Source organism: Rhipicephalus microplus, chromosome 4 (assembly GCF_043290135.1).
Source record: "Rhipicephalus microplus isolate Deutch F79 chromosome 4, USDA_Rmic, whole genome shotgun sequence".
Classification (NCBI taxonomy): domain Eukaryota; kingdom Metazoa; phylum Arthropoda; class Arachnida; order Ixodida; family Ixodidae; genus Rhipicephalus; species Rhipicephalus microplus.
The window spans coordinates 4803702-4826705 of NC_134703.1; the positions used below are offsets into that span (position 1 = coordinate 4803702).

At 43.0% G+C, this 23004-nt stretch overlaps 1 protein-coding gene across 1 annotated transcript in view; it reads right to left on the bottom strand.

The window, feature by feature from the left end:
- LOC142814099 (uncharacterized) overlaps nucleotides 1-23004 on the bottom strand; it is a 210692-nt gene that overhangs the window by 33917 nt on the left and 153771 nt on the right. Inside the window, exon 5 of the mRNA XM_075892038.1 lies at nucleotides 8207-8303. Coding sequence (XP_075748153.1) covers nucleotides 8207-8303 — 97 coding nt within the window. The remainder of the gene's footprint in view (nucleotides 1-8206; nucleotides 8304-23004) is intronic.

Below are 23004 nucleotides of genomic sequence, written 5' to 3' on the forward strand. Positions count from 1 at the left end.
ATGAAAGAAATAGGATAGGAAGGAATAGCAGAAAGATGAAAATAGGCGAAAGATGAAAACGAGGAAGAATTGAATTACAGGGGCCTTTGGCATATCTGCGTCTAAATATAGATGCGGATGTGTGTGCAACGTATACAGTGACGAAATTGAAATTTCGATCTTTGGGCTTCATAAAAAAAAACGGACGCGAAAGATTTGTGACTATTAAAAGTGATCTACCAGGGCTCATAATTTGCGACTCATGAAAGCACAGTTGCACGCATTTTGTGCCTCGGAATGAACAGAGAAGTATTTCAACATATGTTGTGCCAGGAAAGAAAAAGAATTGCGACGAAACAGCAAATAAACCGATCAGCAGCCGGCGGTGCCGTCGCTGCACGAAAAGTACGCAAATTCGTCGTGGCGCAAACTGACATCAATGTGATTTTCGTAAACGTTCTGCAGCAGACAGCATTAAAGTAGACCGACTGATAGGGTGGTTTTGTAATAAGCCTTCGATAAGTATTTGACTTCTAACAAACCAGGATGACTTAATGTTGATGCAGGAGCATCAAATATGATGTGCCCTACAATTACACCTTCACAACTTATCAAATCTGAGAAAATTTTATAACCTCCGGTATAGGCAGATAATAAAATGAACAGTCGAGGAGCTTCACAATTCAGTGTAGTGTTCCTGTCATTCTAAAACGTCCATAGCAGTATTCGATCCTACCCCCAACACACACACGAACACACTATTTTGTCTTAATGAGGCGAGGAAAACTGAAACGAACAATTTATGAAGAGGTAATTCGGCAGCATTTTATCGCAAACCATCGCAAACTCAGCAAACAGATGTTCTCATTCATATTTTCGCTAACTCCTTAATGTGCCTTTGTTACGCTTATGTGTTTTTACGAACACGTGGCACTACAGCCGTCGTATATGCATAACGCAGCCCTAAAAACACACACGCACATATCGGCTCCATCTGGGCCCTTTTCACCTATGGCCGAGAAAAGAATACAGGAAACAAACGAAGTGCATGGGGTAGTTGTTTATTTTACGGTATACAATTATGCAGCGCGAACCTGTCGGTTTTTGTGGTTCGCCTACGCGCGTCAGTCGATAACATTGCCGCAATAAACGGGGTGCAGCTGCTCTCGTACGAGTGCCATGAATTCATCGCTCTAAACGTTCCGTACACCACCTTGCATGACAAACACATCACGAAATTTTTGGCACACTCATTCTTTGCTAATATGTAGCGCGTTGAAAATAAAGCCTCGTGTATTATAAACTTTAGCTTCAGTACATTGATTGATTGATATGTGGGGTTTAACGTCCCAAAACCACCATATGATTATGAGAGACGCCGTAGTGGAGGGCTCCGGAAATTTCGACCACCTGGGGTTCTTTAACGTGCACCCAAATCTGAGCACACGGGCCTACAACATTTCCGCCTCCATCGGAAATGCAGCCGCCGCAGCCGGGAATCGAACCCGCGACCTGCGGGTCAGCAGCCGAGTACCTTAGCCACTAGACCACCGCGGCGGGGCTAGCTTCAGTACATACTTCCAAATTCAATTCTTAGTGGGCGAACGGTTATTGCAAGTTCGGATAGCTAACCAAGAAGCAACTCCTCTTTATTCGTATGTTATGATGTAATTTCCTACGAACAAAAGCTCTTAACGAATGAAATATATTCACTTATTACTGAGCGAGAAATGGTAGCCGACGTAAGAAAATGGCGACAACTCTTTCTTGTGTTTTTTATTTCGTTCAACCACCAAAAATAGCTGGCAGGTCGCACAAAGTAGCGCAAAGCAAAACACAGTAGCGTTAGCCTGTCGCAGCTCGTACTCCATATGGATTGACACGCCTAGCTTAGAGATTTGCGACTTCCTCGTCAGAAGTCCCTGACAACGAATCCCTGACAATAGAGAACTTCATTTAGAAATCACATAATTCTTTTTTTTTCAGTTACAATATGGATGATGTCTGTTTATTTTAAGTGGTCGTCATTGACTGGTTCACCGCTCTAAACTCAGCAGGAGGACACAACTTCGATGTTGTTTCCCCCTGCTGAGCAAACAACTTCCCACATCATCAAATTTATCTCTGCATCGCAATTTTTTCATTCGCTTCTGAATGCGTTTTATGCTTATAGAATTCATCCAAGAAAAAGCACACAACCCACCAACGCCACAGCCTTTACGATGTTGTCGAGCAAAACGACGTTCTTCTAATGTGCTTAGAACAATGTACCATCATCTTCAAGGACATGAACGTTAGCACATCAACAGACAACTTTTTTCGAATATTTGTGAAATGTGTAAATTTCAGCAACGTTATATACCGAGTAATATCAAGATGGGTTTCTGAGCTACCAAGTTCATTATTTCAATACAAAACGCGCTAAGTTTGCGTCGTCTCTTAGTTCTCATCTTTATACGTGGCAGATATCGTTTGTGAACTTCTTGAAGAAACACTCATGGTTGAAGGTAAAAAAAAAACCCGGAGGCAGTGCAAACACTCATGAATAAAACTAAACAAACGATGTTCGAACAGGACGATAACGAAATAAAAAAGACGAAAACGTTCGGCATCCTACTGGCAGAACATTGTTAAGAGTCCTCATAAATACATGGTGAAAAAAGAGTTACCGGGCTTTTTGTGGGTCACGTGAAGCTGACTGGTGCAGCTTTTATTTATAATACTACATTAGGAAGTTTTAAAATACCGTTTGCAAGCGCTGCGGGCGTTGCAGGCGTAGCGGGCGCCTAATGAGTTTTAGAATAGCGTTTGCCCTGCTGCTAACCGCAACGCACGATCGCAGCGACACCGTAGCCTCGAAACCAGCGCTTCCGGGCCACATGCGGGCCGCCATTACCGCACGCAATTTCGGATTTTCTGCGTGCGGTCCGCGAACGCCGACTCACATTACGACGCATGCGCAGTGGCAGCGACCGCACCGCAAGGGCTCGCGGTGCGCTATTCTAAAACTCCCTATTATCACTGTAGTCGCACTGGTATCACTGAATATTCTATTGTATTTCATTGTATTCAGACCCACTGAATATTTAATTGTATTTCCTTGATGTTTCCATGGCCTCCTAAGTAATTATTTATTCAGAACCGACCACCATATCACTGATCATCATATCTTACAAAAGAGAAAGAGAGAGAAGGATAAGCAGTTGAAATCTTTGAAAAGCTCAAGTGCTCTGTTGCGTTGGCTCAGGCTTAAAGAATTTAGTTGCTTAACCTCATATAAAGGCTAATTGTGTAGGAAACCGTGATTCGAGGATTGCACACAAAAGCCTATATAGACAAATACCAGCCTAATGGAAATGTGTGTTTAGAGAAAGTTTTTAACGATTTAGAGTACAAGTACTCTACTATGGGAGGGCATAAAGCCGTGCCCGAAACACAAAAAGGTTTGCACACGATACCTCTGAGTGCGTTGCCAGCCTTGAATTTGAAGGGGCAACCAAAACGAGTTTCTTCTAGTTTCTGCATGATTTGGCACGCTTCTTGCTAGTACTTCTTTATTCCGCATATATTTCTTGCAGCTATAAAAGACCGTACACTCTTTCAGAATTAGAAAGATATGGCTATATACTTAAGCTTAAGTTAACAGTTGAATAACTAAGCTATGTGAAGTAACTTCGCATTCCTTCTTGCACATTTTTTTCTCAGGGCCACAATCAAATATTCCGTACTTCTAAATACTGGCACCTATTTTTACATGAATTCTGTTTGTCCGCCCTTCCGTCTATTTATCACTCTATCTCTATCTACATATTATTTTTATTTATTTATCTTTGTCTTTCTTTCTTTCCTTCTTTAACTTTTCCTGTCTCTCTTTCTCTCCTTTTACAGAGAAAGCTGTTATGAAATCAAACACAGGTCATGTGTGGCGTCGTAGCTGCCGCAGCTGCCACCGCTGGTGTCCGTAACCAGTACAGCAAGAAATAAAAAAACTCAGTAAATGTAACATTCCACGACAAGCGGGCATAGACCCATGGCAAAGCACAATCTCCTTATTCTTATTCTTCGTCTTTCCCTGTTCCCACCAAATTTGTTCTTCGTAGTATCGGCCCACTACACTCTCCCAGTCTTTATTTCATCCCTCCACTTTAATTAAGGCATGACGTTGGAAGTGGCTGCTATTTCCATCGCACCGTTTTCCGTCGTGTAGCCGATGGTCTTCAGCCCTCCTTCTTTTGCGGCCAGTTTCACCACTCTAAAGGGACTCACAATCTTTGTGTTAGTACTGCCATAACCTTTCCGCACCAGAGCCATATCACCTAGTTCTATCACGGGAATTTTTGTGTTATGACGTTTGTCAAACGCTCTCTTCATAGCTTCTGTGTGCTTCTCCTGCTGGTCAGAAGTTTTCTTCGTTTCTTTCAAGCGAAGCTTCTCTGCTATGCCAAGTGTATCATCCACAAGTAATTAGGCAGGTTCCCCGAAGGCGGCGTATTGGGGGCCGCACCAAAGAGTGGTTGAATGTGACCTGTTGTGCTGCGACACAGCTGCTCGTAGGCAACATTTTTACTCTCCTGGAACTCCTGCGTACATACTTATATATTGTTTGACATCTCGGATGACACGCTCCGCTAGTCCGTTAGCTGATGGTTGGTAAGGGGCTGTAAACTTTAGCGTAACATTTTTTTTACTACTTTGCAAATGTCTGGTTCTTGAACACGGATCCATTGTCGGACACAACACATTTCACCCCTTTCAACATGTCTCTGCTCAAGAGTGATATGACAGTATCGGTATTTTCTTTTCTTGTCTTGGCAGCTAGCATCCATGAGCATTCATCGGTGGACACTAAAAATGATTGCGTTTTCTCAATTCCTTCGCTTTTCTTCTTCAATTCAGCAAGATCAACGTGAATAGTTTCAAACGGGACACTTGAGTAAGGTGGGAATAGCATGTTGTCTGTCTTTTGCTTATATTTTGCTTTGTTCACGTGACATTTTTGACATGAGCTAATGTAATTGCCAATATGTTTTTTCATGCCGGGCCACGCAAATCTCCTCCTCATTTTATAGTATGTCCGCCAGAAGCCGTCATGCCTTCCTGACTCTCGACTTTTTCTGAAAGTATCCCGTACATGAAACTTTCCGTCCATATACATAATCTGTTCAGTACTTTCCCATATCTGAAGTGAGTTCACCCTCTCGTCGCCCGTACCGTGATTGACAATGGGAAGCCGAGGAAGGGCGTCAGCGTCTGACAAATCTTGTCCGCTTCTGTGCGCAACCTCAAAATCAAACTTGAATTTCGCTTATCCATCTAGCGACTCGGCCTTTCGGTTGAGAACCATTCAGCAAATGGGTAAGGGCCTGATGGTCAGTGAACACCTTTAATTTCGTGCCTTCTAGGTACGATCGAAAATACCTAATTGCCAGTCCAACAGCCAATGCCTCTTTTTCAGTCGTGCTGTAATTTTGTTCCGACTTCGTGAAAATGTAGGAGAAATACCCTATCAAAAGAGAGAGAGAGAGAGTCTTTCGCTTCCACTTGTGCCTCTTCATTGGTGCAGCACAGCACCTGTGCCGTAGTTTGATACGTCCGCTGTGAGTTCAAATGGAACAGTGAATAACTTTAAATCATTTCCATGAGTTGCTGCTGTCGCTCGGCGTGTTGCTGTTGCAAGCGAAGCATTTCTAGGAGGCCCGAGTCCAAAGAAGAACCGGTTTGGCTTGATGATGTTTTTGACTCCAGTTGCCGCAGTGGCACCAAGATATGTTCTTGAAATTTGGAATCCTTCGAACTTATCTTCACTGATACTTGAACATCGACCTCCTGCAGCGTCTTTTCTGCCTTCTGAGCGATGAACTCACGGAGCTTGGGAGTCGTGATTCTCGCAGGCAGAACATACTTCGTGTCTTCATTCACTTCACACGTTGAAAAATACGACTGGTGGCTCGTGTTTCTCGATACGCTCAGCGTTATCCTCATAATAGAGGTTTCTATCCTGGCAGACTGCGCCAATGTAACATTCCAGGACAACCGGGCACAGACCCAATGCACGATCTATTTGTTTTTCTTATTCGCCTTCCCCTGTTCCCACCAAATCATCCTTCGTAGTATCGACTCACTATACAATCGCAAGAAATAAGAAAAAAACTGAGTAAATACAAACCACCGAAGGATACAATGAGATTTGAACCCTCGTCTACTGCGTACCAGCCCAGTATTCTACCACTGAGTTACGCTGGTGCTTATAATTGGTTTTCAAACTGGCATTACTTACTTTTGATGTCGGGAAATGAATTGCGTTATTATGAGTAATAAAGGGTTTTAGAACATCAAAAGAACAACCAGGCGTCACATAATGTGAACTGCTTTAAAGAGTGGTTCGTCCAATGATTCAACCCATTACAAAAGCTTGTTCTTGTTCACCCATTAGGTGCCACGCATACCTACTTCAGGCATAATGCTTCATTGTCGCAAGCCACTGAATGAAAAAAAAACTGCATAAAATTTCTAGCCAGCGTGTAGGGCATACAACGCTTCTACGAAGAATGATGAATAATTGCATAGTGAATGCCAGTCGAATATACAGAAATTATGATTATTTATGGCGTAGCGGGTACTCAACAAGTGCGCTTGTAGCAGTTACTCAATGCGTCTTAAGAAAAGGCTGTGAAAGGCCCCTCGTCCAGCTTTCGCTGTGACACTGCTCGCGTTCCCCGCAGGCCTGGTGCTTTTGCTTTTTCATTCCTTCTTTCTCGCTCTGTGTTTCTTTTTTTCTTCCGGGTGGTATTGCGTCCCAATGAGGTGCAGTAAGATACCCCTAATATGCTACCCTGGGGGTTCCCGTGTCTACCTTTCCTTTCACTGGGCATCTAATTACCTTGGTCACCCTAGCCTCCAACGTGGTAAAAAGCAGAAGTATGCCGCTTGATTAACACCCTTCATTTTCACTCTAAGGTTGACCGAACAGCGCATCCAGGTTTTCTGCAGCGGACGTTTTTTCGTACAGCATACTATCTTCCTGATCATATCTTTCCTTCGTGCTACATTTAGTCAGTTTATTTTTTATATGCCTGCCTGCCGAAGTGAGAATAAAAGAAAGATGATTATATGAGCTGGCTGCAAACTACGAAAAAATTTACTTTACTTTTTTATTTTTGTTGGGGGAGGCAACGGATATGACTGAGACAAACTGCCCACGAAGACTCATTTTCGCGTCAGCCTGGTGGTCACCAGAAATGGAAAGTCAGGAACTTCTCAAGAGCAAACGCCCCAGGTGACAGGTTATTGGCTTTTCCTCGCTCATTCCACCTCAGTAGGAAGAACAGTTTCTCTGGTGTGCTTGTGGCTTTGTTGCTTACTTCAAGTTTCGTCTAACTTTCTTCGCGGAAGTACATTTATTAGGCGTTAAGACATACTGGCAGCTTCGGTACATCAATCGTGCCGTTTTTTTTTCCTTTATAACTAACGTGAATGGACATTTGCATTTAGATGGCACAATACGTTACACGTGAAGCCCAAAAATCCATGCCCTAATGGATTTCAGACAATGATGCGGCAGCCGTGTGGCATACAGTGCGTCATCAAATGGCTACGCCCTTAGAAATCCCGCATTTTAGTAAGGATTGGCGCATGTAACCTTCCGACATAACCGTTTTCTACGTGCAGTGTAGTTTCAAAGAGAGAGCAGAGGGAAAGTTATCTCAGTGGTTAAGAAGAAAACGGTCATACGAACTCCCCTTGTCTGTGAAAAACAAGGGGAGTTCTAGAATAGCACGATGACGTAGCTCCTCAGACTGGTGCACCGCTCTAAACTCAACAGGGGGAAACAACTTCAATGTTATAGCATTATATCTTTCCACATCATCAAATTTATTGCTGCATCGCAATTTTTTTTACCCCTGTGTCTATTGAAAACCTCGTTTAGCTACTCCGGAGTACGCCAAGATTTAACAAATTTTTTTACCCCTGTGTATTGAAAACCTCGTTTAGCTACTCCGGAGTAAGCCAAGATTTAACAAATTTTTTTTACCCCTGTGTATTGAAAACCTCGTTTAGCTACTCCGGAGTACGCCAAGACTTAACAAATTAGCCAAAACCAGAGAGCAATAACAAAAACATTTGAAACTGTCGGAGCATATATATTGTAAACGCAGATATTCAATTGAGCCATAGGCCTCGGAAGATTTCACGTGGTAGAGATTCTGAAAGCAGTGAAAGGGCTTACCTCAGTGGTTGCTTCATAGCGATGTGGAGGCTACTTTGCACAAACTTGCGTGGCCTCTGCCTCGTCACTGGATAGCCCGGTGTGACACGGCCCCTTGCTGCAACACGCTTACAATAAGGGACAGCACCACCACAGTTTCTCCTGTTCTCACCAAATCTCTCCTTCGTAATACCGGCCCACTACAATCGCAAGAAATAAGAAAAAACTCAGTAAATAAAAACAACTTAACGGTATACAATGCAATTCGAACCCACGTCCGCTGCGTGCCAGCCAAGTATTCTACCACGGAACCAAGCTGGTGCTTATAATTGATTTTCAAACTCACCACAGTTGGCTTTAAAACCCAAGCTTCCAAGCTCGGTGTCATTATTGTTTCTCTAACCTTTTGAGTATATCGGTGGCATGCTTGCCCTACTGCTGATACCACGTTAATAAGCGATCGTTATGTTTTATGTTGGGACCCGTCCTTCATCGACCCGGCATCCCGCAGCAACATCAGAAAACTATTACTGGAGTTGAGGCCTTGGGGATAGATTGGATGATTAAAGCTATCGAGTCAAGCGAACATGATAAATGCCACCGTTGATCATCTCGAAGAAACAACGCCAAAATAAAAGAATTTCGTTGATGCACTCAACGACGTTAAAAATGCAAAAGAGAGGAAGCGCAATTCGCTGAAGGATACGAATGCTGTCGGTTTAAAATGCAAACTAGGACATTTAACTTGAGGTTTGGTTACAGAACAGACTCCCGTAGCGGCGAATGGGGGCTACAAAACTGCTCCTCCAAACAATAATAATAAGTGTCGATGTTGCAGCCTGAATTGATTTTGCGCCTACGTGGTCTTTCCTGCTGGCACAAATTCAGTGAAAGTTGAACTGCGTTCTTTCGTCTAGGAGAGGCACAAGGGAATCGAATGACCAACTCTTCGTATAAGGCCGGGACAAAAAAGTAGAGAAGACGTTTGAAGGCCTCCTTTTGATCTGACGCGGCCGCATATCTTACTCAGGAGATTCCACCTTCTAAATCTCCCTCATGCTCTGTTCTTTCGGGGATTGGGTTTTTTCTTTTATGTATTATATATTTCACTGCCCTTTCTTTGTGTAGACTGACTCCATCTTCTATGAGCTGTGGTTTCGGCACATCTTGGGTGGTCTCCTCGCTTCACCCTTCTAGATGTCTGTCCAAATGCTTGGTGGATTACTTCTGTCCGACACTCCCTGCATTCCCTTGTCACACTCTGCTTTGAGCTTCTACTGTTTCGCCACTTATATTTATATTGCTATCCTCTTTACGATCTCATCCAAGCTCTCGACTTCACGAGATTGCTGATTTTAACCTGTCTTTGCTCCGTTTCGTGAACGCCTTCGTTTGAATGGATAGCGGATAGCGTGTGTTTCACCTTCTATAGTTATTGAACGATGTTCAGGTGGTAATTTCTGAAATAATCATGTTTGTTTCTATACCTTAAATGGATTGTTGTAAACAAGTGGAAAAAAGCTAAGCAGAAATAGAACGGTATGCTTGCTCTGAAAAAGCAGATTACACTCAATGCACGTGTTATGACACGTCTAATTATTAGCGCGATAGCGTGTGAGAGCTTGTTTCGCGAAAATTCCGGCATCGACATCGGCGTTGGTGCAGGTGTCTGCGTCAGAGTTGGCATCGTTTGTTGTGAACAAAAATCAGCATTGTTCGTTACCGACAAAGCGAGAAAGATTGAAATAAACTAAATAACAAAAATATTCGATCCGAGTTAGGTGAGAATCGAACCAAAGACGTTTGCGTGACAAGCAAGTGTGCTACGACAGAATAAGGCGATCTTTAAAAACTCCTTGGGAAAAAAAGCCACTATATTCATGTCAAGTAGTGGAAAGAGTGTCTAATGCGTGTAATATTGCATGACAGAAGCCTAGAAATGCACCGGGCCTTGAAAGATGATAACAGTGCAATCAGGAAGTGTTTTAAAGGCACACCCATTACAAAGCGCTCAGACGATTTATCAACGTCCACAGCAAAACCATCAAAAAAAGTGAGCAGCTGGGTAGGCCCTCGCGTTGCTTTATTGAAACGTAGTGGCCTCTTCAGTTATTCTAAAAGAAATAATATGGGGAATATATTAAAGGATAGATTGAAAGGACCAACGTTATGCGCACAGGCAATCGTTTCTTTGCGGCATGGTTGAGGCATGCACCGAGACCCAGAGGTATACGCTAGCAAATGAGAAAGTGAAGTACCCTTTTCATAATTCACAAGTGCACTTCTGTGTACTGCATATGTGAACAAGTAATGGCGACGCGTGCTTCAAGCGAATACGTGGTCCCAGTATAACGTGCTAAAGTTTGGCCATTATGAGTGGTTACATTAGAATAGGTTGCTCAGCATTTCACATGTCTTCGTGTAAGCAAACCACAAATGAACAGGCTATTTGCACTTGATGACAAACTGCCATCAGTTGTTCAAATTACATAGCAAAAATTCACTTTACAATTTTGAAAAGGTTCTATTATGCTATCACATTCTAATTTTGAAAGCGAAGCTGAAATGTTCCCCCAAATTTGCTTTTGATCTCCCAGATTGCCGGTGAACCATTTATAGAAGAACACAACTTTAACCCTTGAAATCTTCGTATTGCTATAAGGTGGCACATACGGGGCGTTATTGAGTGGGCTACAATATTGTCATGGGGTAGTGATGTTGACAAGAGCCGCAGTCAGTGTGTCCAAGATGAAACTCTTTATTGACCGGGAAACGAAAATTCAAAATTTAAAAAAAAGCAATGCACGCTGCACAGTGACATTGATGAGCAGAGTGTCGACCATCGATAATAAGATCATAGTTGAGACAGTGTTCTTTTATACACCACGAATTGAGCTGGTGTCGTATTACTGGTGGTTACCAAGGCTCTGGAATAAGCTTGACTATTCGCATCCTGCACCCAACTTTAACAAAATGATCTACCACTGTCGCAAAGCTTCTCAAACACTGAGGCATGGTACGCGCCGAGCCTTGTAGACAGTTTTTGTGGGTGTAAAGGAAACACAGCAAAATTTAAACAAGAAACGTTCGTGGCAGTGTTAAATTGATAGTTAATTGTCTCTAAATGCGAAATAAATGACGTTGTTATTGTAGTCTAATAATGCTGATAGAGATGGTGGTTATGATGATGACGATACTGATGATGAAGGTAATAGCGCTGAACGAAATGCTCAAGTGTGACGACACAAGCCTGTACAAGCAGTAACTGCGCTGAAAAATTCACGTGTCGCTGAACTTCCAGTAGTAGCTTTGAAGTTGGGAAAAGTCGGTAGAAAATGCGGAATATAGCAGCTTATTTCAACTCTCGTGCATAACGGCACGCGAAAGATTAAATAACACGAACATATAAAGACAATAATATTAGATATGTACAGATACAGGTATTTGTTATTAATTGTATTAGATATATACCGATATGTACAGGTGTATTCCGACAGGGAAAACATGTCCGGCTCTCTGACTCTCCATGTATCTTTTGAAGCATTTCGCACAGCCAACTCACAATTATGTTCTTCAAGCGGACTCACTCGGATTCAACCCCACCATAGCTTTACTCTTGCGGACTCACTCTAATTCATTCGAACTCAGCCTCCCAATTCGATCTGTGTCGGAGCGAGTGGACTCACGAGTAAGTTCACTGCCTTATGCATATGGCAGTGCAGCTGGCATCACCTGTACCCAGTTTTTTTTTTGTCTCACCTTCTGCAAGGCATTAGTTCACAGACGTCCAGCGATTCATATTTTTTAAATACACGCCGCATTATAGTGGATATTTTTAAGGTAATACTGGGAACTATATATGGGGCAGAAAACGATTTCCCACAGAGTGCAAGTTGTGACATAAGCAATTGCTCCTCTAAAAGCAAAGATTACCAGTTGGTTCTTCAGAACCATCTGGGGAGTAACCTTTCATCCTTGGAGAACAACTGGAAGAAAGTAGAATCTAATTTTTAAGAGAGTAGTTCCAGGCGACTACAGCTTGCCCGCTTGCCGTTTGTCCCTGAAGGAAATAAGGATTGGTCAGCGGAGTTATTCTCTCAAAGAAGCAACGCCTACGGTATCATTATTATGTTTTTGCTCAGATATCATGCCACTACGACGGCGATTAGAGATCAAACGTGTAGTTTATTACGATTTGAAACGCGTCCATTGGTAACTTTACCGAAGGAAGTCTTGGAAGTACAATATGGTACAACAAGCACATGCGACCCCGCCGCGGTGGTCTAGTGGCTAAGGTACTCGGCTGCGGACCTGCAGGTCGCGGGATTGAGTCCCGGCTGCAGCGGCTGCATTTCCGATGGAGGCAGAAATAGTTTAGGCCCGTGTGCTTAGATTCGGGCGCATGTTAAAGAACCCAAGGAGGTCGAAATTTCCGGAGCCCTCCACTACGGCGTCTCTCATAATCATATGGTGGTTTCTGGACGTTAAACCCCAAATATCAATCAATCAATCAACAAGCATATCTAATATGAATATCACTGGTATTTTCCAGTTTATTAAGCTTGCTTGTTCAAGAATCTCAGGTAGCATCAACGCCGTCTATTGTGGTATTGGGGCAATAAACTCATGCAAATCTCTGTCCACAAAGCGCGAAGACATGCCTGAAAGCTTCAGTCTACGCATACTTATTGAGAAACATGGGTTATCACGGTGACCATTTCTTATTAGATATCTGCTGTCTCCTCGTACCACAAAGTTTTTGTGATGATATTTCTGCCATTGAAGAATGGTACCTATACGATTCTCTTGAGTTCGCAGATATAACAAGGCGAGGAAACAAAAAAACACGAAAAGTGTAAAGAAAAGTGCGACTTTGAGTTGATAAGCAGACAAATGTAACAAGTACTGCGAATAATCTTATCTTCTACAGCAGGCGAATGCAAGTAAATGTGAATTATAGGAACTATGAAATAAATACATAAATAAATGGGTGGATATACTTAGAATATTCGCTCTCTGTGTGAGCATAATCTGGTCAAAGTCGAAGCAGCCTCCGTTTTAACTATTTGTTTGGCTTCTAACCATCTCGGCCAGCCACATCCGCATGTAGTATTACGCACTATGACCACGACGACGTTGAAAACATAATAATGGCAGGCGCACAAACTTCATCCACAAACTTTAATGGATCGGGAAACACTCTGTACAAATAGAAAAAAAAATCGTGAAAGACAAATATGTCTCGAAGCAATTAGTCGCCGGAACTTTCTCAATAATCTCTTCTTTTTTTTGCAAAATTTATTTTTTGCATTCTCATCACCGGTGGTGCTAATCAAAAAAGAGAAAGGGGAGATGTTATGGCCGAGAATGCTGCATTATGCAAGCACAAGTAGGAGGTGTTAGAACGGCACTAAGATTGGGGAATAAAAATAATAAACAAATGAAAATGAAAGAATTCCTCAGTGTTAGGGTGTGACGACAGCGACCCTGTCAGGCGTAGTACATGCGAGCGGCGGCTCGCAGGCGGGATGAACAATGCGCGATGTCAGCGACGCCTGTTCTGCGAGCGAAGAGGTATTCTACGTACCTTCCCTGACACGCAGAGTCTTAAAAAAGCCCTGTCAATTCTCGCCTTCGCTGTGTGCGGTTTTCTGTAGAGTGCAAGGTGCTTCTCTCGAATCGGCTAGGCTAGATATTGCGGCGTATATGTGAAGTGCTGTGTGCACCCGTTTAACGCGATATGCAAGCAAGTTTCAACAGAAGCGAAGCGTGGATTGATGAAAACGGTATGCTCGGTGTGAAATTTCCAAGAAGCTCCAATAGTCCTCCTTTGAATTTTTGTCAAAGCATTTTTTAAAGCTTTTAAATACTGTTGGAGAATAATCTGTGACATAAAAACACGCATTTTAGTGGAGTGGCACAGCTAAAAAGAAAACTACTTTTTTTTCTTTCTCTTTCTTTAATATAAACCGCTTTAAAGGTTTAATGTAGGTTTGTTACATTATTTACATGGAGGCTAGAATATTTTTTATACCCCCTATAATATTTTAACCGTACGGGGACCAAACTTCATGTGTGAAGTGAATTTGCTTCACACATGGTTCAATATAAACCGCTTTAAAGTTTTAATGTAGGTTTGTTACATTATTTCGAAGGAGGCTAGAATAATTTTTTATACTTCCTATAATATTTTAACCGTATACGGGGGCCAAACTCCATGTGTGAAGTGAATTCTCTTAAATAATTTTTAACAACTATAACCCTATCACGCATATTAAGTTTTCATTTGTTATTGTTATGACTCTATATTCTTTCCAAAATGATCTTTTTGTTATGGATAAGCTTTTGTACATCTCTCTTTGTTTAGGTGAGATGTACAATTTCAGCAAATTTTAGCTATGTTTATTTTCGCTTTGGCAAAGACACAAGGTATAACAAAAAAAGGCTAAGCAGAAAATGCAGCAACAAAGCTGACCAGGGTACTACTCGGCTGGCTAACCTATACCGAGGAAAATACTGTAACAAAAATAGTTTGAAACAGAAAAAAAATAAAGAGCAGCTGATAATATAACGTTAACCTCGAGTGGCCCGGAAGCGTTACAACTCCGTGCTCTTTATTAGAAGAAAATAAAATCCTAATAAAGAAATTACGCTTGTTGTATAAGCACTGTACCATTGCGTGACGTGCGATCACCACCAACTATCGCAGACATTTCGAGAGGTTACAGAACGTTGTAATTAATAGTAATCTAATTTTACACCCTATTTGTGTAAAGCCGCGTGGGTGAAGGCAGCTTGCTCTTCGCAGAAACAGCTTGATCACAAAGAACCAAACACCACCTTTTTTATTCAGAATATAAAAAAGGCGACTGTCTTAAATTTATATGAAACAGTAGACACGAACCTGTAGAATGGCGACGTGTTCGAGAGCCATCGCTCGACGCACATACGTCGCAAAGTCACTTCATCGCCTTTTCATAACAAGTTCATCCTGCCGTAAACTCAAAGCAGCGACGGTCTACCGAATGTCAGTGAGATTTTTCAATTGCATCAAAAGCAAGTATGTAATCTCTGGTCGTTAGCCTGTCCGTCACGAAAAGAACATATCTCACAATTTCTGCGTTCTGTTGTGCCACATATTAGTGCGAGAAGGATTAGGAAAGCGGTGTGCTGACATGGGTTTATCAGACGTGATAAAAGGTGGAACTGAGTTGCTTTTGCAGTATGTTAATAAAACGCTCAGTTGAACACAGAAGAAACAAAAATGAGAGTGAAATGGGGAAGATAAACAGGCCAAGTTGATAAGCTTCAAAAAAGAGGAATAAGAAGATATAGGGAGGGCGAATGGCCAGTTCGCTGCACGCAAATAAACGCAACGCTGGCAGACAATTACTTTAAAGAGGCACTGGATACCGTGCTCTTAAAAGAAAAAAAAAGCCTCGCTTAAACAGTACATGTGACAGCTGCCTCAAAAGCGAGCTCCCAAGGCTGTGCCTTAATTATTATATGCGCAATATTTGCAAGTTCGTGCGTCTTCTGCCCCTGTTGTCTATCCTTCAAGTCTCTTTCAAAAGTACAAAAAGGCAACAGAAACGGAAAAAAACTTGGTCAACGTAAAACAGGCAATCTTTTCTTTTTTTAACAAATGTATATAAAGAGAGGTTGGTGTCAATGCGTGGCGCCAGCTACTCCTTCTCTCTTGCTCAAAAGTCAACATCGCAGATATTGTAGCAAACACAAGGCTATACATATGTACATAGCAATACGCTTACACAATGAGTCCACATTTTTCAATACTGAGTGTCCACACCACACAGAAATGTATCCACACTACAAAGAAATATGTCCACACCACACAGAGTACTCCCAGAAGCGTTACTCACGCAATTGGGAATTTCTTAAGTAGGGAGCAAGTATGGCGGTCTTTGTATTTCTCTCGGCATTATCAACATTTTTCCTAAAAGTACAGCGGGTATTTTCGCTCATTATTTTAATCATGGTCCACTTAAGAGTAATGCAAAAAGTCATCAAATGTTACATATTTCTACAGGAAGGGAAACGAAACATTGTGCGATATTTTCTACCGAGAAGATGTGAAATTGTATGTTTTGAGCTTCAACAAAAGAAAAGTGAGAAAAGCGGCATATTACATTGTCACACGAAGTGGCGGTGCATACGGGGAGACAAAATAACACTGACCGAAAAAATCTGCGCGTCTCCACCAAGGTAATGATGACGCACGAGCGAAGCTCTGGGTGTCGTATCAGAGAGGAACTCGACGTTGCCCGATATGATGTAAATTGAGTGACATGAAGTGAACATACAAATGTCAATTTATTTCCCGTTCAACTCGTCTTCGGCAATTAAAGGAGAATTTGTAAAAATTGCGGGAGTTGAATATGTCTCAAATGGGAGTGCAAGAAACTGGTATGCTACCAGTGGCAAGAGACCATTTTAATATGGGTAATTTGTTAGGACATATAGCGATCCAGCAGGCCCGCGGAGCAGCCGATTGGCTTGGCCTAACGGTGCCGACGTGGGTGTCACCCGCTGTGCGCTAACGCGCGCCTTGCAAGATCACAATAAAGTTTCGCAACCAACCAACCAATATAGTGGCCGATGTATGTCTTTGTGTTACAGGTTCTCTTGATTAGCCCTAGAATCTAGGTACATTTTAGCAGAGATCAGTTCATCAATACACTTTTTAATAGGTTATTTTCACAGGGAACAGCAATATCTCACATCATCATTATTATATGTCTACGTTGAAGTCTATTGTAAAACCTTTTTAAGTGTTCCACGTGATTACGGCAATGGTTCTGTACTATGACCACAACGGAACACGAGGCTATAGGTCGTAAAAAACTTTGCACCTAAACATATACAATGGTTCAAAATAACAAAAACAAAAACGCCGACCAAGGTGAAATACACAAAACTTAAAACTGTGAAACTGTGAACAAGGCTCCCGTGTGGGGAGCCGAAACGTCTTTTTAAGTTTTGTGTATTTCACCTTGGTCGGCGTTTTTGTTTTTGTTATTTTGCACTATGTTTGTCCCCGACCAGACGGGATTCCGTCGGACTCTTGACTATATACAATGGTTATAGTTCCAGCTCTAATGAACATAGCAGCCTGGTGAATAAATAATAAACTAAAGTAATAAAATTATTTACTTGGCACGTAGTGTCTAAAGGATTGAAATAAAAAAACGTTGAGTGTTAATTTCTGTCTCTTATGGATGCCATCATATATTAGCCGAACATGAAACAATGACGAGCACCCAGAAATGCTCCTCTCTAAATTAAATATTTGATGGTCAAATGGTGAGCGCTTATATAAAGGAGTTGCGGAGTGGCGCATGCCAAAAAACCAACAAAATTATGCCACCATTATATTCCGGAAGTATATCAAAAGGTCATTCGCTTAACGATTGCACATACCTTTCCCCTCCCACGCATCCACACCTAACGGTAGCCAAAGTCAAGTAATGTATAGCAAACTAACATTTACCGGTTCTTTCAAAGCAATTTTATGAACTAATAACCACACTTCTTATCTGCTCTGTTTGTGGAGCTGATGGGCTTTTTACGTATGGTGTTACACCTCAAATCAGATATATAATTTTATATATTATTTTCACGTTTTAACACATATTTATTATTTCTTCATTTATAGGAGTTTTAAGAGAGAGAGAGAGAGAATAAAATGAGGGAAAGGCAGGGAGGTTAACCAGAAAATGGAGCATCCGGTTTGCTACCCTGCACTAGAAGGGGGAATGGAGAAGAAAGATTGAAAAGAAAGCGAAGAGAGAAATAGACGCGCGCAAAAAAAAAGGGGGCGGGGAGCTGGGGTGCTACAGTCTATACAATAGGCCGCTGCCACGCAAAAAGTTCAGTAAGGCCTTCACTGATTTTCTGTGAGCACACAAATCATGTCGTCTTTCCAGCACTGATTGTTCAGACAAAGGTCTGTCGTCAAGGCGAGCTAATGCAGCAGCTAGTTGCCGTCTTTGCACGCTATAACGAGGGCAGTGACAGAGAACGTGCTCTATAGTTTCATCGCTGCCGCAATGACCGCAAGCAGCACTGTCTTCCATGCCGATTCGGAAGGCGAAAGCTTTGGTGAAGGCGACACCAAGCCATAGTCGGCAAAGCACCGTTGTCTCGAGTCGAGAGAGTCCAGACGGAGGCCGGAGTTGACGAGACGTGTCCAGTCTATGCAGTCGCGTGTGCCGTAAGCACTCGGCGTTCCACAGGGATTTTAATTCTGCATTAGCGATTTTTCGGATGGTCATTGCAGCATCAGTCCTTGAATATGGTATAGATTCTTCTTCACCATCTTCGTGTGCTGATCGAGCAGCTGCATCGGCATGTTCGCTGCCCAATATGCCGCAGTGACTTGGAAGCTACTGAAACGTGATTCTGTGTCCTTCGTCGAAGAGGTGGTGAAGCAGCTCTCTAATTTCCAGCACTAGTTGTTCATTAGGTCCCCAGCGTAAGGCGAATATCAAACACTGTAGTGCTGCCTTAGAGTCCGTGAACACGCTCCATTTCTTGGCTTCTTGGTGTTTAATGACTTGAATTGCGCTACGTAGAGCAGTAAGTTCCGCAGCCGTCGATGATGTCTGGTGGGATAAACGAAACTTCACCGTTGTCGCTGTTGCTGGAAAGATCACCGACCCTGCAGACCCATCCACTTTAGTTGAAGCGTCAGTATAAAGATGAGTATGCTCACTGTACTTCTCATATAACAAGAGAAGAGAAAGCTGCTTTAGCGCTGAAGACGAGAGCCGGGCTTTTGACCCTATGCCTGGAACCGTGAGTTCAACATGTGCATAGGTCATCCTCCATGGGGGAGTCGAAATCCTCGATGGAGTTGTATATCCCGTAGGAATGCGTGTGCGATATGACAAGACTGTCTGGCAAAATGAGGCACGAGGTCGGGCTTTTGGCAGTGAAGCTAGATGATGGGCAGGGGCACGAGTAAGATGCCTCACGTGTGCTCTGAGCACTTCCATTATGATATGCGTCTTGAGCGGGTAGTCATTAGCGCTCTCGATTGTCTCAGCTGTTGATGAACATCGCGGTAGCCCCAGACAAACTCGCAGAGCCATAGCCTGGATGCTTTAGAGAGTCCGAATGTTGGTTCTACAGGTGTTGGTCAACACAGGCAAACTGTAGCACAAATAGCGAAGAAAAAGCGTCTTGTACAATTGTATCATTGCATGTACTGAAGTCCCCCAGGTTTTTCCTCCAAGATACTTGAATAAGTTAGCAATTTCTGTCAGCCTCTTTTTCAAATGGGCCACATGTGGGCCCCAGCAGAGGTCCCTATCAATGATTACGCCTAGAAATCTGTGCGTCCTGACATATGGTATGACTTGGCCATCGATTGATATAGCGTATGGTCTCATTGGCTTTCGACTAAAAGCAATCAATGCGCATTTCGCTGGCGAGATATTCAGACCCTGGTCCTTGAGGTACACTGATACCAACGTCACAGCTTTCTGAAGTCTTGCGCGTACCTGAGATCTTGTCACGCCAGATGCCCAGACGCAGATGTCGTCAGCGTATATAGATAACTTGACCACACTTGGTAGTCGTTCCACAAGACCAATGAGAACGAGGTTGAAGAGGGTTGGACTCAAGACGCCACCTTGCGGAACTCCACGATGCGTTGGGTGTTGGGAGGTTGGACCATCTGAAGTGTTCACAAATAAGGTCCGCCCTTGTAAATAACTGTGTGTCCAACAATACAGTTGCCTGCCTAGGCCCACTGACTCAATGGCTTCGAGGATGGCGTCATTTAGAACGTTGTCGTATGCTCCTTTTACGTCAAGAAACATGGCAGCAGATAGTCGTTTACATGCCTTTTGTTGCTGGACATATGTGACGAGATCTATAACATTGTCGATCGAACATCGGTGACGGCGAAAACCAGCCATGGCGTTTGGATATATCTCATAGTACTCCAGGTACCATTCAAGCCTGGCCAAGATAATTCTCTCCATTACCTTTCCTACGCAACTTGAAAGTGCGATCGGTCGGTAAGAGGCAATGTCCAGGGGAGATTTGCCAGGCTTAAGAATCGGTACCAAGCGGCTAATCTTCCAATCTTGCGGAACGACGCCAGCTTGCCAAGAATCGTTGAAGATGTTAAGGAGTGCTTCTCGTACCCGTTTACCAAGGTTGCACAGCATCCTGTATGAGATGTCATCCGGGCCAGTTGACGACGACTTATTACATAAGACGAGCGCCGCATCGAGCTCCTGTGATGTAAAGGGTAGATCCATGCGCGGGTCCCGTGACTGAGGGATATGATTCACTCTATGTAGGCTTGTGTACGCTGTCTGGCCCACGGTCATAGCGCAGAAATCTTCTGCTACCTCAATTTCGTGCCGGCGATGAAAAAGTGCAAGGGCTTTGAAGGGAAAATGCTGCTCTGGAACAGAACGTAGGCCTCGCACAATTCTCCATATCTGAAACAGTGGTTTATGAGAATCTAGCGACGCACAAAATTTCCTCCATCGTTGGGTGTCTAATTTGTCGAGGCGCCGTTGTATCTTCTTTTGGATGCGCCGGGCTGTTCGTAGATCGTCTGTGGAATTGGTGCGTCGGTATCGTCTTTCGGCACGACGGCTGATCGCACGAAGTCGCTCCAGCTCGAGGTCAAATTCAGAGTACTTCGAAGAGCATATTATTGTGCGCATAGCCGCATGTGCAGTTTCCTTAATAGCTTGCTGAAGACCATTGGACAGGCCTTCTTCACAAGCATCCTCAAGTTGAGTTTTGAACACACTCCAATCTATTCTTTGTGTTGTGGTAGAGGAGTACGTGTTCGAAATACCTTTATTCTTCAGGTAAGTGGGGATGTGGTCGCTTCCGTGTGTTTCGATGTCCAAAAACCACTTTACCCGTGTAGCAAATCGGCGTGAAACAAAGGACAAATCAAGGCAGCTGCTATATGTAGTGCCTCGCAAAAACGTAGGACTGGCGTCATTCTGAAGGACGAGACCATGGCTGGAAACCAATGATGCTAGACGTCGTCCCGTTGAATTAAGCCTTGAGCTTCCCCAGATGGGATGATGTTCTGATGAACATCATCTATGAAGAATTCTGATGGCCACGTGTTGTGCATTTAGTTAAATATCTTGTACTTAATCGAACAAATTTGATGACTGGTATCTCAAAACAAATTTATACATCTAGAGATGTTCCAAAACAGCTGGAAAGCCAAGCCGCATGTTACACACAGTCTGCAACAATACTGGCAGGCTCTCTGCGGTGGGAAGCGCCTCAAAGGAAGAGGAATGTTGCAAGTTTCGACGAGCAAATAGGCAATGCGACAGCTTGCACCTACTCCACAAGAGACTGTTTTGTCAGGTGCGGGCCTGCTATAGTGCCGCCCTATTTTGCATGTCTTGACAAGAGCAATTAAGTCACCGCAAACCCTTCCCTGCCCTTCTGATTAGAAACGGAGCAACTCGTCCGCAAACTTGTCTTCCCGGTTGAACCCACGTGAGTGTCATTTACCTCGGGAACATTGAGCCAGCGAGTGCAACGACTCTTCGGCGACAGTGTGTCCTTCGGCGAATGTGCTGTTGACATGGTGGGTGGTGGTGTCTGTGTGATTGGTTTCAGTCAAGAAAGCGGAGCGATCCTCAAAGGTTACAACAACGATGCTAAGCGGAAGAACATGGTCTGAGCCTTGGGTTAACGGCTAATTCACCCCGCTCACAGCTCGGGGTCCTGGTTTGATGGCTTATCCTATTCGCTCATCGCTTAGCTCTTACCCTTTTCATGATTTAAATAATTGTACACAAAGCGTCAGTAAACCAAATTGTTACCCAACTTGCTAGAATCATTTCTTCGACCCGGAAACTCACCCCGCTGCCAAACGGTCTGCGTCCGACTCAACCCTAACTTCTTGACAACTTACATCAGTACGAAGGAGGTAGGGAAATTTGGGCGCAACACTACTATCAACTCACACCAATTGCTTTCTGAATAATTTCACAAATATTCGCGTACACTACACTTCGTGCTGCATTTGCGGTCGCAGTTGAGCTGGACACCTGTCGATAACAGCCTCACCTTGCTTACCACCTACCAGTTAACTCTGTCTGCAGGAAAAATTTCTGCACCATTCAAAGTTTTCATAAGCATTTATTTCTGTGACCCGGTGCTGAGAATATTTCGTACATGGTACTCTCATGGAGCTAAAACTGAAATAGAACTATTCTGGGGACTTTTCTCGGTCAGTAACAAAAAAAACTAATACACTAACTTTATTACCCAATGTCTGGAGGAAAAAAAAAGAGGAATTCGGCGTGTTCACTCTATTCTTTTTCTTCTGAAATATTTCTTTACATGTGTTTTAGGGTAAGGTTTCTTGAAAGAATTCGCTATATCACAGCCGTGGTATTTCCTTCTCTAGCCAATTGTATTTTATTTATTTATTTATTTATTTATACAATACTGCAGACCAATTTAATGGTCCAAGCAGGACTGGCAGAAAAAAAAGAATGTTCACGCACATACAATGCAATGCAATGTAACAAAAACAATGAAGCAACAAAACGCAGGATTCACTTGGAACTACAAAATAAACAAGCCACGGTGAAACCGACTTTTCGCACAAACATAGCAGGGTTTCCAATCCAAATAAAACTAGAAAATCACGCACAACTTCAAGAAACATTGCTAAAAACCCGAACGTCAGTAATTAAAAGTTTCTAAAATGATCGTGTAAAATGATCGTGTCCTGTATCTTATCAACCAAAAAATTTTGCCATCTCGCAAATCAAGTACATTTTTGG